A 20,023-nucleotide genomic window follows, 5' to 3' on the forward strand; every position below is an offset into this window, starting at 1 on the left:
GGCTCCAAAAATACAGAATTTTTTACCTTTCAGATGTTGCCACTTCAGGATTTTTCTTCACTTTTTCAAAGTAGCTTCAATGCAAGTATCACACATGTGTCTACTTAAACCGCCTATTGATAATGTAGGCTAAAAATATACTATTCTCATTGCTTAACACACTGAAGTTGCATTTCATAAACTGTAATTTAGAAGAACCTTACTGAAAGTATTAAATAACTTCAAGTATATACAAAAATATATTTCTTTATACATCACGTAAAACCTTATAATAAGGATCAATAGCGGTAAGTCTTACCCTAAGATTTTTACCTTCCTCTACATTTGTCACCTGCATCTCAACGTGCTGAAATTAAAGCTGTGTCATTTCAAAACTTGCAAGTGTTTCTCTGAAGTACTTACATGCATTATGAAAGAAAAATGACTTCATATTTTAAGTAACACAAAGTCAGAGAGAAAAAAACTTAGCATTCAGTACTTCCTGCAACAAAACTAAATGCACTAATCTAGGGGCAAAGATCTCTTTCAGAGCTATTACTCATACTTACAGTGAAATGTGCATTTTTCTCCCAGACTACACTGCTATAATGAAGAATGATAACACATACTGGAAACTCAGAACTCCAACACTGACTTGATTTTTACAACCCACTTTCCTTCTCAAGTAAGGCAGAAGACAGTTGTGAATGCTCCATCCCTGGCGGTGTTCAAGCCAGGTTGGACAGAGCCTTGGGTGACATGGTTTAGTGTGAGGTGTCCCCGCCCATGGCAGGGGAGCTGGAACTAGATGATCTTAAGGTCCTTTCCAACCCTAACTGTTCTATGATTCTATAATTCTAAGTACCTGTGACTTCACATGTCCTTCTGGGTTGGCAAACCCTAGCATTTAACAAAGGAACACGATAACTTGAACACTGCAAGTTCAGGAAACAGAAATATCTAGATTTCTCTGGGAATTTAACACTGAATACACTCTGTGATAGAAAACAGTTTTTAAAAGGTGACAAAAGTAAACATACAGTAAAATTAAGTACGAATACTGTAATTCTTAACTTAAACATCATTTAAAAAACAAACAAACCTGGCCTTTAGAGACAGCCAAAACCCCTTCCTTTCAACAAAAGTATCTGACCCATTTCAGCAAGCCTGCAAAACAGCTGAACACTGAAGAAACCCTAGAGATTGGCCACATAATTAGTACACACTAAGTATTCAGAGCTACTTGCTGCAGCACTGTAATACAAAAGAATTTTGGAGCACAGCACTCCGCTTATTTGCATTTCAATTTACTTTGCATCTCTTTAGTAAAGGAACTATAGGAATAAGCAGACACTGAAAGAAAATGAATAAATTGTCTTTTAAAGGTGAATTGTGTATTTTGCATGCTCAAAACTAAACCCAAAGTACTTCCCTAGCATTTATATAAATTCCAGAACTCTCTACTTTTATAGTAAACATTAAAATTGCATTTTGGTAGGAACATTGCCTATCACGTTTTGCCCAATATTGAATGTTTATTATGATTTATAATCACCTCAAACTTCTAAGGAATTGTATGGGAATTACATTGTGAACAGAATGACTTCCTGCTCTGTTATTTACCATATTGTTTAATCTGCAAATTTTATAAAAATTGAAAGTTTCCCTCATGTCGAAGTCTAACTATAACTTGGTCTTCCAGTAAGATATACTTTCATACATTATTTTGGCATTCACATTAAACTCATCTCATTTCTTCGTATCAAGTAATTGTTACAGAAATTAACAATCTTCAAGCACATACAGTGATAAGCTTCAACCACAAAATGCAGGTGCAGGTTTTTTGGTGTGGTCTTTTTTGTTTGTTGGAGTTACAACTTTCTAACTATAACACAGGAAAGATGGCACCAGCCCGACAGTACTCTTGGTTTTGATCAAGTCATGTAATTTGTGAAACAAGGATGATGGCACATTCTTACCATACCCTAGGAAAATATACCGGGGGAAAGTCAGAGGGTTAAGAATTAGAAGTTTAACTAGATTTCAGAAGGTATTTATAAAGTACATCTAACAAGTACACATGTACATAGCTCACTGCTGGGTAACAACCACCTCTGGTTTTCTCAGTATTTCCAAGCTTCTAGTGGCACATGAAGAATTCCATTTATTTTAAAAATTGCTTTTAAATAGTTTTAGCATATACCTCATGAAAATTACTTTCTACAAAAACATGAAATAAAACAGGGATATGATTAAATGACATTACAAACTTCTTTATTTTATACTATTCATTTTCCATGACGTTCCCACAAAAACTCGAGTATAGTCATTAGACAAATAAAGAATGAATAAAACAGAAACTAACCTCATAAACAAAATACACTTTGGCTTTTACATAGATCCCCATACGTACTACTGCGCGCACAGCAGCATTCATACCTAGGAAAAAAAAAAAGGCAAAATCACATTGTTACAGGTTATCAGGGTTTGTTTGCAGGTTGTGGGGTGTTTTTTTTTTTTTTTTTGTATACTGTAAATTTTCAATGTCTTTAAAATAAAACTGAAGCATTAATTTATTCCTAGAGACAATTACCAGCACCTACCAAAACAGAAATTTGCTTAATGACAGTGCAATCAGACCATGAAGAGTACAGAACTATTTGCTTTGTTACAATAATGTGAATGCCAGTACGTATGTTAATCAGACATTAAATTGGTGCTGATTGTAAAACAGCATTGTAAAAGTAACAGCTACCAAAGCAGAAAGAGAAAATAAATTTATTTCACAATAATGATGTTTTCTATCTGAAATTTAAAATGTTCAATGAGTTAAAATTCAGCTTCTTCAAAGGAGAATTTATACTGTAACAGTTCTTTTTTCTAGTCTGTCCAGAGTAACACAGGTGCATATACAGTATTTTGTGAGGAGCACAGACAAAACTGACATAGACAGGTGCTCACTTAAAAAGACAGAAGTAGCAGCAAACTACTAAAACAAGAAATGCTGCATGGACTTATTTGACAGAAAGTACCTAAATGCCACTTTACTTCCCAGAAGTGCAAGCTCAAATGGGAATTCCTTGCTTACAGACATCCAACATTAAACTCCTTTACGTAAAATCTTCCATTTAAGTCCAGTGCTCGAACACTTAACCTTCTGAGCAACAATGGAAGTTCTACTGGTCCTCTTTACATGGATCAAATGAATTTGTGTTATAACCCACCCCTTCCAATATTGTACTACCTTACTCATTATTCAGGAAGTTTTCAAAAGTAATAAACTAATTGCTTCCATACCACTTAAACAGACACAAGAGATTATGCAAAGGATGAGGACAGAAACAGTAGGTGAGCTACACTGAAAGAAACAGCCTTGGCACATGAGTTGAAAAGGGATGCCAGAAACATGACAATCCAACATATTAGGCACCAATTCTCCAAATCTGTTGCACTTAACAGTAAAGTTGTAGGTCAGCTTTGCTGTTCAACATAAGTGTTCACCTATCTCGAGATTTAAGTCTGTAACTACAATATATAAACCTACAGCACAGTAAGCCATAAAGATCTATTCCTACAATATCTACCATTATTGGAAAAAATACTGAGCTATAAAAGTTTATCTGTCTCCATAAAGAATGATACTGAGGTTTACCCAAAGATTTATTATTTTGGGAACATAACAAAGTCCCTGAAGTTGCCCAATGCAAAAGATGAAATTAAATTCTCCAAAATCAAAAGTCGCTTTGCTGTTTGTACAGATGTCACTTAAGATTAAAATCACAAGTAACAGTGTTTTCACATCAGCAAATAACAGCTAGAATTCTCTGAGAAAGAATCAGCCTTGTGACAGAGCTGGAAAGTTTACAAGTGCCAAGAGAGCTAAAAGCACAGCATTGGACAATGAACTAGATGATGCCAAGTTAAAACACAAAATCTCATCTCATTTGACAGGCTGTACTGAAAAGAAAGTTAGCATGCTAAGTCTCAAATCAAAACAAACCTATTACACAGAGTGGATTTATCTCCTCAGTGAAAGTTTTTGCAACAAATGAACACCCTCACCTCTCACACAAAATGTCCCCTGCAAAGTCCTTTAACTTTATAAAACTGACAATTCTTCACTGTACTGCCATTTTCCTCAAACACAAGACATAAGCACAAGCTACTCCCATCAACAAAGGCCACAGCTTGCTTCTATTAATGTACAATATGTGCAAGAGGTTTGTTGGGGTTTTTTTTAGTGGTAGGGTTGGTAGGAAGGTGTTTTAGCAATTTATTGCTTGGGGTTTGCTTGGATTTTATTTTGGTTTGGGGTTGTTTTGGTTTTTTTGCTTGGTTTTTTTTTTTTTTTTTTGGGGGGGGGGGATTGTCATTTGCCGAAGGAGTTTTTTTAGAAATAAGAAAAACATTTTATATTACCTATGTGGCTGCAGAATTCTCAAAAAGCAGCTAATGAACATTTAGCGGTTCATAAATGAATATTTTCTGAAAGGAAAAAGTACTATTAAGAACTGCCCTTTTAAGAGCCTTCTGTTCTTGAAGTTCAACTTTGCCAGCTCTCCTGTCTGGCATCTGAGAAGAAACATCAAGACTGTTCCAGGTATCTAACATATGTTCATCTATAATGACTCCAGTGTCTCGTTCAGCAGTAGTCTCTGTATTCCAGAGAAAAAGCATCTATGATCAGATTAAAGCAGAATAGCTTTCTCAGCAAAAATAAGTACTTAAAAAAACAGGAAGACACTAAAAATCCATGACTACCAAGATACATACTTGTCTTTTATTTGTTCTTGCTCACATTTCCACTTTATTGGCCATGTACCCTACCTTTTTATCTTTAGCATGCAACTCTCAGTTATTTTAAAGAAGGGTTGTTATTCTGCTCTCATCACAAATTCTCCAGATCTGCCATAGAATCATAGAATAGTTAGGGTTGGAAAGGACCTTAAGGTCATCTAGTTCCAACCCCCCTGCCATGGGCAGGGACACCTCACACTAAACCATGCCACCCAAGGCCTCATCCAACCTGGCCTTGAACACCGCCAAGGACAGAGCATTCACAGCTTCCCTGGGCAACCCATTCCAGTGCCTCACCACCCTCACAGTAAAGAATTTCTTCCTTATATCCAATCTAAACTTCCCCTGTTTAAGTTTTAACCCGTTACCCCTTGTCCTGTCACTACAATCCCTGATGAAGAGTCCCTCCCCAGCATCCTTGTAGGCCCCCTTCAGATACTGGAAGGCCTGCAATGGCTGATTTGGCTCAACATTCATACTTCTTCCAAAACAGACTAAATGAAAGCATTTATTTCTCAAAATGACAAATCCATTATTTTTTCCATATGAATATATTCATAATACAGACACATTTTCTTAGTGAATACTTTCCAGTTCCCATGTATCTTACATGAAGAATTGGTAAAATTCATAATTTACCTGCTGCAAAAAAGAGCAAAGCTCAGGAAACAAAAGAAGCACACATTAGAGACTGCATCTTATCAGTAGCACCAGTGTAACTTTATAAGTTTATGCAATATACATTTTATTATTATTTGTCAATGTATATTTTACCTCTTTATACAGAAAAATAACTTGGGTGTCTATTGGCAAGTTCCTAAAGAAGTGGTTTACATTTCAGAATGGATGAGGACTGAAGAATGTTATAATTTGATATTTACGAAACACAGAGAGCACTGAAGTTTTAGATTTCTATATGTTGGCTATCTCAATCTGAATACACTGCTTGCAGTGATTCAAGTATGCGAATACCAAAAATTTCATGAAGTCTCCATAGAACTTGTCTAACAAAATATTGTTGTATTTGATTGTTTGTGGAGTCTTACATTTCATAGTTATTACGGTAATTCACCAATACTATTGTAATTATATGCTTATTACTGCAAAAGAAATTTACTGGGTTAACCATGGATTTAGTCCTGAATAACAAATACAGCCTGATAAACACAGGATTAGAATAGCAGCTTCAAAAGAAAGCCATGAGTAAAACCAGTATTTTTTTACTAATGTAAGAATTATTTAAAATCTTCCAGACTGACCACTTGCTTTTGCATTAAAGCCTTTAACAGCAAAAAAGATTTATTTTGCTCTTTTGTACTCAGCAAAGATTAACTAAACTGTAACTACCAACATGGCTTTATGCAATGTCTGAATTAAAGAGTTGATTTACTGTCCTTCTTGGTATTGTTTACTCAATTGCCTTTGAAAGCAATAATTTAATAGCAGGGCTACAAACAGTACTGCAGAAATCTGAATTATTTTAAAGGCACTCCCTTCCCCAAAAAGAGTATTGCTGTCCCGCACCTACATCCTGTTCCACATACATATGCGCCACCACAACAGGGGACATGCTACATTATTTTGTGCTGAAGCCAAGTTTGACTCACTTTAGTCAGCTAGACAGGCCTTTAAATAACTGTAATACTAACCATATAAAAGAAAAATCGAAACTATGCATCTTGGACAAGCATCAAGAAACACTTAAGTACCATCAGTTTTAAAGATAAACATTGGCTTTAATGCATGCTAATGACTTAGTACATATGTTTAAGTGTTATCCGGAATAAAGACCCAGACTTAAAAGACTATTTAGCAAAACACACAAACTAAGGAAAATGTCTAAACATTAATAACTAGAAAGACTTTATTCAAGAATGCAGATGGATAGATATATCAGTAAATTTGTAAGAGCCTATAATCATCAAAAGGAAAGATACGAAGAAGCAGTCAAACACAAGAATAAATAATTAAGAAAACAATTTGGGGTTTGTTTCAATTTAGTTTAATTTGCTTTTAATTACCTGACATTTTATTGCATATAACAACGATTCTAGATATCTGAAGAAAATACAGTTTTTCTAAACAGTAAGACTGTACAAGATCAGAGCATTCTGCTGAATATATACAATAGAATTACATATCTACATCCACAGCTACGTATGTATCTTCTCCTTCGAGATGTAAAAAAAATCTTGAGATTCATTTCAACCATAGAATCCACTAACTATAGAAGCACTTCCTCCAAAATATTAAATTCATTAAAATAGTTACACTTATCCATTAACATCTACATTCCTCAATTCTACATACAAATTATACTACTATACATATGAACACATGTATATGTATTTTATATAGATGTCTATACAAACACTCTCATCTGGAAAAAGTGCCTTTACAATTCTAAACTCCTTGACACTATCTTAAAATTACATAAGTTAAATAAACTCTGTAATTTGAATGGCATAAAAGGAGTCAGGCTTTTTTTTTTTTTTTGTCCGTTTATTTTTTTGTCCAATTTCTTTGTCCATTGGCAAATTTCTTTTTCCATCATTTGCTAGCAAGACAAGATCAGTACACCTCCACTACCATATTGAATGTCTCGTCATGTTCCTCAGAAGTCTGTAATGCTTCAACAGAAGTATACATAGCTCTTTACTTCCACAGTCATGGTCTGTGGTACTCTAAAAAGTGGACTGCAGAAGGCTATAGGCTTCTTTTTAGCTGTTTCTAAGCTCAATACTTGCTCCAGGAGTGGAGTTCTATTATCTGTTTAATGGCAAGATTTCTTCGTCCAATGTAAATTTTCAGCACGAGAGTAGTACATCTACGCTACTATATTAAATATGCCTTGAAATGTTGGGAAGCCTGTAATGCTTCAAACTTAGAGATATGTAAACCTTTAGTTCAAAAGTCATGGTCTATGGTATCCCAGACCATTACCACACAATCCACAGGTCCTTTATGCTGTCTTCCAGAACGCTAAATCTTTGAGTTTATCTCAAAAGTAACATGGTCACATTCAAAGACAGTAATCTTGAGCCAGCAAATTGGGCAATAGCTCAAAGTAGCCACAAGCACATCATTCCTCAATAGTGCAATCACCTGTTGGCAGCAGCTTTCAGATGACACTGCTCCTGCTGCTGAGCCATACCTATCACAGTCCTAGAACAAGCAGTCTGATCAGAGGTGAAAGGAAAATAAAAGTGACCTACGACAGCAAAAATTGCCTGTGGCAGCCACTGGTAACCCGCACAAAATACACCCAGTGTACTTCATAACCAGAAGCAGACTATGACCAGAGTCCCACACACTGAAAGCAGAAGCATGACTTAAAATCCATTTATTACCCTACCTTTCTGAGCTGCAACCACTACAACTTAGAAATAGTTCAGAAACTGAACCCGTAAATCTTGAGAATCAATTATCAGCTTCTTTTGCCTCTCAAGGTACTGTGATTATGGTGAAAATTACTCTTTTTAGCTCACAGTTTAAGAGCTGGCTAGCTGAAGTGTTGAACTGAAAAGTTTCGTATTTATATATGTTAAGTGCACAAAATGCAGATCTTTTTTTCCCATTAAATAAGTCAGTGATAAATTCTTTAACTCCACCAAACAAAAGAATATACCTGTTTAAAATACTGTGACTAAATATAGACATTCTATAGTCTTTAATATTCCACAGGTAGTGAAAAGGAACAACAAAAACCCTTTCAAGGAAATACCACAGATGTCACAAAGTAATTTAAAACATAACATGTCATATAAAGACTTGTGTGGCTTACGTAATGCTAATTCTAAATTATTAATAAGTACAGTAAAAGCAAAGGTAGCACCTTTATTTCAAAATAGTTTCAAGCATATTTTTCTGGGTTGAGATTTGCAGCCAAATCTAAATCAAGGCACCTGCTCATGTGAAAATCATGTGTTTACTGAAACACTAATAAGTGTTCTTTCCACTCAATTTCCTGTGAGCTTAGTTTGCATTACAGATATTCTGAGAATTTCTAGTGTCTAACTAAAACAACTTCAACCAAAACAAAATACCCCCCCCCAAAAAAAAAAAACAACAAAACACAGGAGACTGGAACTTTTTTCTAAGTATTAGTACTTTTTTTCCCTACTTCAGTATTAGTAGTTTTGCCTCACCTACAATTTGCTTGAACAGCTCTACAATAATAGCAACATATGCCCTTCTGCGTATACTTCAGAACTTCGCTTCCCTTGAACATTTGCCCTTCAGAAGGCAAATGACCTTGACAGCGCATGACTCACCCTGTCCCTTGTTTAACTCCTAACCTAGCACACAAACAGACATGATGTGCATTTTACACATCTACACTGTTACCAAGATCATAAGGGTTATGAACCTCAATTGTGTTGCGTGATTCAGTTGAAATTATCCAGGTTTTGTTGGTTTGGCTTTTTTTTTTTTTTTTTCCCTTGTTCTTCTAAGTCAGGACAACACCACTGCCTGCAAAACAACGTGGAAGGCATCCGGTTTACTTTGGTCTTTGTGACTACCTCACTCCTCTGAACAACTTGCACAAACTGTTACTTTTTATCCCTCCACGTAAATATGCTCTAGCAGCATCTGCCAGAAAATAAAATCTAGGTGACACCCATGGATTCTGCAAGTCCTTTAAATGCTTTAATTCATGTAGTGCCGATTAATACTTTATAAAAAGAGATACATCTGCTGCTGCATTATATAATCTCCAGCCACGTGGAAGGAAGCAAGTTGCAGGGCTCAGTCTCTTGCTGAACATGCTACTGCTGCTTCAGGCAAAACTCTGTCTCACTTTAAAATTAAAATGGCGATTTGGGGACCCGACCATTAAAACAGAGATGACTTGATTCATGGTACCTCCTAGAATCGTTTAGCAGTGAAACTGATGACACTGAGAGCACACTGTGGATAAAACTTATAAACCCACTGAGGGGCAAAAGAGAAGCCATTTATAGGCATCAATTTGCTTTTTCTCCGAAAGTGTAGCGTTTTCCTCTCCGATTGCTACAAAATCCTTTCCACCCCCGATTAGTTTCAGATAATCTCGGGTAAACCCCGGGGCTCCCCGTTATTCCTGCGGTCAGGGGGAGGGAGGATGCTTCTCCCAGCCCAGATGACGCAAGGAGGCGGAATCTGCAGCGACTCGCAGCGGATCACGTACACACCGGCGGTAGGGAGGGAGCGCGGAGACACTGGTCCATACAGGCTTACACCACCCGCATGGACGCGCTGGGAGGAGAAGAGGCTTCCTGCGCCCGGGAAAGAGGGCAGAACGCCCCAGCCGCGGATGCAGGCTGGTCTCTGCACGTCGCCGCGTAGAAAGCTGGGAAAACTGGTCATTAACTACTGAGCCCAGACAACAAAAAGAGAGGCTTCCCTATGCCCCCATTCTGTTCACAAACGCGACTAAGAGTGTCGTTTCTTCTTTAACTGAAAGTACTTTCGAGGCACTCTTGGCAAAAAATAATAAAAGAAAAAAAATCGTCATTTAAGGAAACGAGCTAAAAGCAATCATCACTAAACAACCCTCCTGGCAAAAGCAGAGCAAAAGTCCTCTCAAATAGCATGGAGTACCGCATATTTGAAATCTTAATTAACTGAAACTTCAAGCTATTAACATATATGAGATTTTCTGGTAGAAAAGGGGAAACGAAAGTGTAGGAAAACGACTTTATCACTAAGTATATCGGGATCAAGCTTCTTTCCTTTCCTGCTTTAACGTCTACAGGTCTTTTGTGCATCCTGTCCTGTAGCAAGCACTGACTCTATGCGTAAAGAGATTTCAGGAGGTGAAGCACGTTTCCAACAGACTCCTACGGGGGTAGAGTGTACACTGCCATCTCAGCGTTCTAAATCACTGGTAAGAAAATAAGTGTTGTGGTGCCAACATGAAATGAAAAGCAGATGAGGCCAGGGCTGGCACAGCCCCAGCAGCGCAGCCAGACTCCCACCACCGTGCAGGATAGCACGGCCTCCTCCCGCTCGCATCAGCCGCCCGCTCTCCCTCCTCTCCCCTCCATCTCACGAGGAGTGAAGACATTTTGGTTGTAAAAGTTATCGGACGGCTTCTACCTTCTCCCCTACAAGGCAGGCTCAGAGGAAACGTGTGAGAGAGGAAAGATGAGGGTATGGTCGCAGCTCAGGCGCCCAGGCCGCACAAAAGTAATTTATCTCTTAAATGCTCTTAGGAAGAGACACAGCTGGAAGGCCAGCACGGGAAGAGGAACCCGAGGATCACGGCAATCTTCTGTGTCCCACTCCCAGACGCCCTCTCCATCCACCACCCCCACGTGCCCCTACCGGCGTGGCTTCCCGCCGCAGCCACGCTGAAGCAGCCCATGCTTCCTACAGCCTTCTCTCAGGCGCTTCTACCCCCCACCGGCTCCTTCCCTAGCCTCCTTCACAACATCCCCGAGGGGCTCCTCCCCGTGCCTTCCGCTGCCCCCAATCCCCCCAGTGTCCATGGTTTCTTCGCCCTCACCCCATCTTCTGCCTCTCCTTCCGCGGCTCCTTCCCCTCGTCTTCCCCCCGCGAACGGCGTGAGCAGCTACCTTGGGCATCACCGCCGCTGGTCAGCACTCCTATGGCTTTCCCGGTGCCCGAGAGGTTCTCGAAGAACTTCGGCTGGTGATCCATGGCGCTGCGGTGGCGGCACCGGAGGGCGAGACGGAGTGCGGTCACTGAGGGAGCCCCTAGTCGCGGGGGTCTGCCCTGCTAACCCGGCGTGCGCACTTCGCCGGATCGGGTATCTAGCCTCTGCAGGAAGAAAAGCCGAGGAAAAACGGTGTAGGTGCGTGTTTACCGACAGGTATACGAGGGTAGAGGACGGCAGTGGAAAATAGACCGGGATAGGGAGAGAAGATGGTGAGAGACGCTGCCCTCACATTGCAACCAGCCACCCGCCTCCTCCCCGCTGTGCCCGCCGCCGCTTCCTCTCCCCGCTCTCGCTGACAACCCAGCCCGCCACCGCCCTCCGACACCCCTTCGGGGAGCTGCAGCTGACGGGCGCGCCAGGCCGCCAATGGGAAGGCGAGCTGCCCCGCCGAGCGGCGGCCTTTGCGGCGGGCGGGGCCGTGCAGTTAAGGTCTGAGGGCGCTGGCAGGTTGGGGGGGGAGGGTAACGTGAGGCTGACGGAGCGGTGGAAGGCGTGGCTGCAGGTGGGGGTCCTTGCGGCGCTCCTCCTCCGGCGGCGCCTGAGGCGGGGGCGATGCGGGATCATGGTTGGCGCCTCTGCTGGCGGTAGCGGGGGGGGGGGTAGGGGGAGCTGTGAGCCAGAGTTAATTCATCCCCTCCGTCGTAGCAGCTGGGGAGTACCGCGTGTCTCCGTCTGAGCGTGTGGGCTGCCCGTTCTGCGGTAGCTCTGCGGCGGACAGAGCGCTGCTGGGGCCGCAGTGAGGGCCCCGCCGGGGTGAGGCTGCGTCTGCCCTGCGCCGGCCTGGCTGTCACTTGCGAGCGTTGCCGCAGGCGGGCGGGTGGAGGGTGCCAGGCTTTGCCTGGTGCTCGAGAGGGAAATTGCCTCAGGTGTGTCGGCTACGGCCGCCCGACTGCTCTGAGGGAGCCTGGCCTGCGCTGCCATGCTCAGCTGTTGCTCTGCAGTGAGCGAGGAACACAGTGAATGCAGCTTGAGCGAAAAGAGTTGCTTCTGCCGTCGCCTGGTAGGGTTTGTGTCACCGGATCTGCTCCACATATGTCTTAGGCAGGGAAACCCAAAGGCCTGGAGGTCTGTTCATTCCCTTTTTGCCCTCCTCATCCTTGAAACTTTAGCAGACGTTCAGGTGCCAGTAGGAAAAGAAGTTGCCTCCTGTAAATATTTACAGCTTGGAGACAAAGGTTGAGTCTAAGGGAGCAACAGAGACAAAGCAGCCGGAGAGATTCCTCTAGATAGGAATCCCAGTCCTTCTGCCTTCCTTTTGGTTCTGTTGTGATTCTTTTTCTTGGGAAGTGCTTAGTGCTGGTAGAGAAACGCTCTCTTAAACCCTCTGTATTGTAACACCATGTTGGAGTACAGTGGAATAATTCTGTTGATCATAGCAATGTATGTCATCACAGAAACAGCTTAAGACCCTGATTGTCTTAATTTAAGCAAGTAAAGCCATATTATCCCATATGCTTTGTGGTATTTAGCATAGGTAAAAGTGTTTGCAGAATCGGGAGCTAAGTTACTTGCCCAAAATCATAAAGAAAGTAGGGGAGAGAGTCAGGACAGCAGCAAAATGCTGATTCACGTTTTATATTCTAATTGCTGTAATAATTACTGTTGTTACTCAACATCTTCATCACATCTTAGACTTAGCTCACATTGTAAAAATATACATGGTCATCCTGTCAACTTTCACACAGTCACATGCAGAAGTACAGTCAGTTGAGTAGTTCAGTTGAAACTACTCACAGATAAATGTTTGAAGAAACCATACCTGCAAATAGATATCTATACCTAGTATGTGGGCAGCTCACATTTGCAAATCTACTCAGAGGCTAAAATGAGTGTAAGATTTGATGACAGAAAAGACATGTTGCCAAATAGTTTCCATACCGTGAGCAATAGTGATTCTACAGGGGAATTTACTGTATTCTTTCCTGAATCTAAAGAACATTCTTAGTCATAGATTATAATAAAGGTGAACTTGTATTATAGAAATATGTAAACCCCAATAATGGCATACTCTCCTTAAAGGGTTCTAGTTTGAATTAGAATCACATTAGTTTCTTGGAGAGTAGCTCTGCAAAAGATAAATTAAGGTCTTTGAGTGATTTGTGACTTGATCCAAAGCCTGTAAAGTCAGTAGGAAGGTCTTTAGTTAGTATAAAATATCATGAATACTTTAAGATCATGGACCAATGATAGTTTGTCATTTGAGCAGCTCTTTGAGGAAGCTTTGAATTGGTTCTGGTTTATTTGGTGCAGATACTTTATACTTTTTTAGAATTGGCTTACCTTGTTTTATTCACTGCAGCTAAGACATTCACACTTTGTCTGTAGGTAAACCTGTCCCTCTTGCTTTCAAATACAGCCTTGATGCTAAGGAGCTATTATTTTCTGAAAGTATTTTTTTCCTCAAATTGCCTTATGGGGCATTATGAACTTATGAGTGATGTTTTTTTTCCCACCCTTGTGTAACTAGGAAGCTGCTTATGATTTCACTGTTTTCATCATTTATGCAGCTACTACATTGTTCTTCAACAGATCTGTCAAGAAAGAATTCTATTTTGTCTGTGTCAAGTCATTAAAGTAGAGGTGGGAGGAGAGAAAGGGATGTGGAACTGTTTGTTCCTGAGGCTGTCTTGATATATTAAAATCTCTTTCAGCAATACAATTGCCTATAAACTTAAAAGGAGTGACTGCTTGGCTTGAGTACTGAAGATTGTTGGGGTAAACAGTCTTATTTAACCTTGTGGGGTATGATTGCAATGCAGCTAGGTACATCTGTATAAATCATACTGACACTAAGAGAATAGGCTCTTTTGAGATATGCAGACTGATAATAAATATCCAAATAAAACCTCAGCAGGTAATTTGCACACTACACTAGGCACTTTAATTGTCCTTTTATATATAAATAGAATTTTATATATAAATTGTCCTTTTATATATAAATAGAATCTGTTTACATTGGATAGGGAGAGGACAGGTGGGTTTTGAATGTTCCCTGATACTGACTGTTGCAGATGCTTTGCTGCATCCTTTTCCCATTGCCCATTTGTTCCCTGCCAGCTAGATCTACTCTATCTGTTCATCTTTAAATCTTATCACTACCTAAGAAATCCTGATTGACCCTTACAATATACTTTGGATTGCTACTCACCTCAACTTTCTGTGCCAACATCATTACACATGCTGCCTTTGAACTAAAGAACAGTTCATATCCTGGATGTAGTACCACAGATGCGTCCAGTACTTCATTTAGCACAACATCTTCCATTGAAATTAAGTTAAATTAGGAAGAACAAGTCATGTTCAGAAAGAATGAAATTATTGCATGAGTAACAGAGTTGAATGAATGGATTTCCAGCCAAATGAAACTATTTTCTGCAGCTAGACCTTTCTTTCATATGTGGATTCCCTGGCGTCTAGTGGTATGTGAGCCCACACTTCAGGTTTGTCTGAGGCGCTTGTAGGAGCTGCCTCTTCTGCCCAGCTGTCGTTTTTTCATGAGACTTATGAATCATAAAGACAATTAACTTTTGCATGTTCGACTTCTTAATATTATTAAAAAAAAAGACAGAGAACGGAGAATGAGATGGAAGGATTTATAGAAATCCCAGCATTTTAAAATGAAACAAGCTAGTCATGGAATGCACAGATAAGCATGACAAGAAGGAAAGAAGAAGTCATCGAGACATCATTTCTCGGCAGATGGTGACAGTGATTTCTTGAAGAGAACTGCCTGCTCTCTTCCATTAATACTACAATATTCCATGGCCCTACATGCTGCATATAAACTCTTCTACTACTGAGTCTCTTTCCTGTTTGTTTTCACGTTTTAGTTGTGTCATTCTAACAGTATAAATTTTGTAGTACAAGGGCTGGATTCAGTGTTGTTTTGGTTTTTGTTTTGTTTTGTTTTTTAATTTCTCTCTTGCATAATGACAGTCCTAGGGACCTTAACATACACAGGGCTTTCTTTATGTTAGAAATTTAAGGTGTAAATGAGAGGAAATCTAGAACTACTGTGATACAAAAGGTATAGGAAAATCTCCAAAAGATTCAAACAACTTGCTTTTGGAGTTGGTTGAGAAAGGAAGGGAGATGAAAGCAATGGAAAGATAACTCAGTTGGGAGAAGAATAGTGAAGTCTTTTAATAAATATTCAAATAAGATTTTCTAATATATTTTTCCTGGTTTTGCCTCTGGTTTGTACTGAATTTTTTAGAGAGAGAACATCAATTAACATAGCCTTAGAGAGAAATTTACTTAAAACTGGCCAATATAGACGTTATGGAAAAGGTGGTGAAAATGCTAATGATACTTCACAATAGTAATCTAAAATGCATCAAAATAATTTTCTCTGTAAAGACGGGTGATGTCCTGGTTGACTGCAATATCAGCTTTTAAAATAGAGAATGTCTTATCAATGGTCTATGAATATGCCTATTTTACACAGGGATAAAAATACTTATTAAGGTACTGTAACAAGTGTAAGCGATTTACACTGCCCCCATTAGCACAAGACATGGGAGAGGGAAAAACTGTCAACCCTAAAGGATGTTTTATTATTTCCAGTGGGGGATGATAATGTAAAGTATCACCGTATTCATCATGAAAGAAAATCACGTGTTCAACATCAGCTACAACTTTTTCTTGAATATCAAATGGCTGTTGCTTTGAATTTGCCTGACTTCAATTGAGAGTTTAGGTACAAATCCAAGGCATCGAGGAAATTCCCACTAAAATCAAATGGCAAGATTTTTAATGGTACTTGAATCAGGCCTTCTATAAAAGAAAAGCACAAATATAGTGCCTGTGTTTACTTAATTACAACTGTTCTTTATTAAAAAAAAAAAAAAAGCAATGATTGAGAAGTATTTTTCCAGAATTACTTCCTCCACACAGTTCCCATCTCAGAATCTAAATGTAATACCTGATAAAACAATAGCAAATTAATTCCTAGCTAATATATTTTGAATGGGAATGTAACTTCAAATTCAATAAGTATTGTTCAGCTCATGCTAGTTTTGAAACCTTCTGAGTTTTTATGGAAAACATGGGGAAAAAAAAAAGTTATAAGCCCCTAAAAATACATCTTTCTGTGGTTTGACATAATTTGAAGACCACTTCTTTATTTAGGAGCATGTTTTTCTTGTTTTATTGGGTAGGAAAACTCATGACTGAACTGAGTGCCACCCAAAAAGGACGATTTGTGTTATTGTGAAGGATACATTGTGTCAGATAGACTAGGTTTGGAAAAAAGTGAGCCTTGCTAGTCATGCATGTATCGTAATTGTTGCGAGTTTAAAAAAATCTCAGAAACAGAAAAAGACACTTCCTGCAAAGGAAACACTGTGCACATTAAGCGATCAATGACTCATACAACTGACTAAGTTATCTCTTCTGATTTTGGGGAGAAGAATATTTAAGTCTTTCTCACCTAGAAAACTTCCACAGTGAGCCATTTGGCACCACAGGATAATTTGTAAGCTTGCTGTACTATGAGCCACAAAGGGTATATGTCTGCTTGGGAAGTGGGTAAGGTGAATGTACAATAGTCTGCATTAAAAGGGTATTAGACTAATCATGGTATAAGCAGAATGTTGTACTTCGGCAGCGTTCTCTTAAGTAGTGCAAATGATCTTAAGATACCAAGATTTCTTACTATTTATGTGATGTGAATTATGTTTATCTGCTCTAATACTTAATGTAAAAATATTAACAATAACCTTAGAACATTGTCTAGAATGCAGAACTTCTTATAGATGAGTGCCCTAACTATGTGATTATTAGATGATATTATCCTTTGTACAGTACTTCTGGATTAGTGAATTCTTGTAACAGCTTCAGTATGAACATTGGAGTGTCCTTATCCTGAAAAATGTCTTCCTGACTGATGGGGCAGATTGTGGAGGAAGGCTTCAATGTACTTGAGCAAAACTGATCTCAGGAGCATCACTTTCTGGTCATATGCTGTAATTGTTAGGCCATATTATAGAAAAGGTGAGCACTGTGTAATTTTACATGGAAGTCACTTCTGTTGAAGAGTGGATGACAATAAGGAGTTCTCTGAAGATTTGTTGTACTCCTCAGGAGAGTTTGGTTGGAATAACGCTTAGTCTTTTGTTTCTGGAAAGGTATGAGTCCAGGACACATAACTAAGTGCTTAGGTGGATTGCGGCCAAATGGACAGTTTGGCCTGAAGCTCTCTCTGATTTCTTCCCTCAGCAGAATTCATGGAAATTGCTGCAAAGGAAAAAAAAAAAAAAATTGAAATAATTAGGGAAGATAAAGAAGAATTTACATGATTTGTGTAATTTAAGCTTGCTTAAGGAAAGAGTAACTTCTTCCCCTCTTTTATGACCTTGGGGTTCATTTTTATGTGAAAAAAAAAAAAAAAACCCAACCAAAAATACAGAAATGTTTTTCTACCTAAAATTATATACTCTCAATTATACTTCAAGAAGTGGTACTAGTAGTAATGATCTAATCTAATCTAATTCAGTTGGTTTGATAAGTGTAGCTTCATTTCTAAATTAAGCTCTGATGTTCTACAGACATGACAATGGTTGTTCCCTTTCACAAAGACTTCAATTTTATAATCCAAAATTAACATGGTAGTATAATTAAGGTTATATAAATATAGTTGCACAGTTAGTGATATGATGAATTAAAAATGCAGTCAGTCCTCTCAAATAGTTTTATATGCAGCAGGTCCCATGATGCTGGAGAATTTTAGTTTATCTAAAATTAAAATAGTTGAAACTGTGGTTTTATGATTTGCAGTGTTTACATGTTTGATGATGCAAGAGAGTTAAACAAGTGAATTTGGTCTCTGTTGCATTGTAAATAGTGAACTTCCTTCTTGCTGTATGTTTTTGCATAAGTTATAGTATTTATATTGCTTTAATTAGCACTGATAAACAATGGATTTGACATATATTTATCTTGGGATTGTTTTCCCTTTGAGGATAGATTTCACTCTTTGTAATAGAAGTTATGCATATTTTTCTTTGCAGTTTTGTGGCTTGCCTGCAGATGGAAGAAGGTTCTAGCAGTGTTTAAAGTAACCTGGGTGGTTGTGGAGACTTCAGGCAGCCATTAGTGATAGATTGCTCAGATGGGATGATATACGACTGTGCTTTTTATTGTTGCTGCTACAACCCTAGTCCTTCAAATGCCCTTATTACTCAGTGTGGTATCTTACTATTGGATTGAAAGATTACTCAGTATTCAAAATGCCTGAACCTAATGAAGACATTAATTTGGGGGATTGTGAGGTGGGAGGGAAGCATAACTGGTGAAAATGAAATGTATTCCAGAATCTGAAGGGCACCTTTGTTTCCTCCACGAACTATCTGGGAAGAACAGTGTCACAAAGTTGTCTTTCTGCAGGACAGAAAAAACTAAAAGAGCAATTTTGGCAGTAAAGCAGATAGTGGGGCCATCATTACAGCTTGTGTGTTAGCAGCCAGCAGTTTCTGAGAGAGATTACAAGTATTTAGAGAAAGCAATAAAGTTAGGTATTTGGTCCAAATAATTTGCACTTCAAGAAGCAGTATTCACCTTTGATTTTTTTGTTTGGGTGGTTGGTTTTGGTTTGTTTTTTGTTTGTTGGGTTTTTTGTTTGGTTTTTTTTATTCTGTTATGGTATCGTAAATAATATATAACAGCAAAGATTATTTCTTCAAGTGGACATATTTACTTTTATTTACACTGTTTCTTGGTCAGTCAATACTTGTTATTTCCTAGTATGCACTTGTTCTTTCACTTTCTCCCCACTCCAGTCTTCCTTTTCTTTCTTTCCTTTATTTTCCTACAATCTATTTTACTTCGCTCCTCCTTGCTTTCACTGCTTGTAACTTCTTTCCCACCTCTTTCTTGTCTTAATGCTGAAGTTAAGAAGAATGTCAGGAGGTTTTTTTCACTCCCATTGATAGTTTCAGTGTAGTAGTTGACAGGTACATACTTCATATTCTTGCTTCTAAATATTTTTTATGACTCTGATTTGAGGTCATAACTGATGATGAAAAATATGTAATGTTTCCATTTGTGGAATAGGGAAAAATAGCCTTCAATAACTAGCAGAGTCATTTTCATTTGCAAGAAGCCAGTCTGAATGCCTTATGAAATGCTGTCTGGTTTCTTCCTGTTAAGGGATTTAATAATATCTTCTCATTTCTCGTTGTCTGTGAAATTTTAATAGCAGAGATGTATTTTATATTGATTTCTTGTAAGAATGCAATTGTGCACATTTTTTGCCAACTGTGACACCAGAAATAGCATTTATCTCACATACCATAGCAAAAAAAAAAGACAAAACCAAAACTATACTTGCATTGGAATTCCTTGGAATTCTGATAAAAAATTCATTTCTTTGATTTTTTATAGAAATGGCCTTATAAGTAATTTTATGATGTATTTGAATAAGACAATTGGAATCATTATGTGAAAATAGTCAGTATATTGTGAATAAATTGAATGGTGATTGTTTTGATCAGACATAGATGGAGCATGTTTAAAGTTTATAGTCAATTATCTTAGGCTTATCATTTCCCTTCCAGGAAGGCAGTGTTCCTTGTATGCTGAATG

At 38.7% G+C, this 20,023-nt stretch overlaps 1 protein-coding gene across 4 annotated transcripts in view; it reads right to left on the bottom strand.

The window, feature by feature from the left end:
* The window catches only part of PFKP (phosphofructokinase, platelet), a 44,884-nt gene extending 33,159 nt beyond the window's left edge, over positions 1 to 11,725 (bottom strand). For 2 of the 4 annotated variants that reach the window (XM_080639326.1, XM_080639324.1), the window contains exons 1-3: positions 11,670 to 11,725; positions 11,337 to 11,541; positions 2,345 to 2,418 (exon numbers count right to left, since the gene is read on the bottom strand). In XM_080639326.1, the coding sequence (XP_080495452.1) occupies positions 2,345 to 2,418; positions 11,337 to 11,421 (159 nt within the window). In that variant the 5' untranslated portion in view covers positions 11,422 to 11,541; positions 11,670 to 11,725. The other 2 variants (XM_080639325.1, XM_080639327.1) reach the window with 1 other exon arrangement.
* Between the last annotated feature and the right edge of the window lie 8,298 nt (positions 11,726 to 20,023).

The sequence above is a fragment of the Psittacula echo genome (genome assembly GCF_963264785.1).
Source record: "Psittacula echo genome assembly, chromosome: 2".
NCBI classification, from domain to species: Eukaryota; Metazoa; Chordata; class Aves; order Psittaciformes; family Psittacidae; genus Psittacula; species Psittacula echo.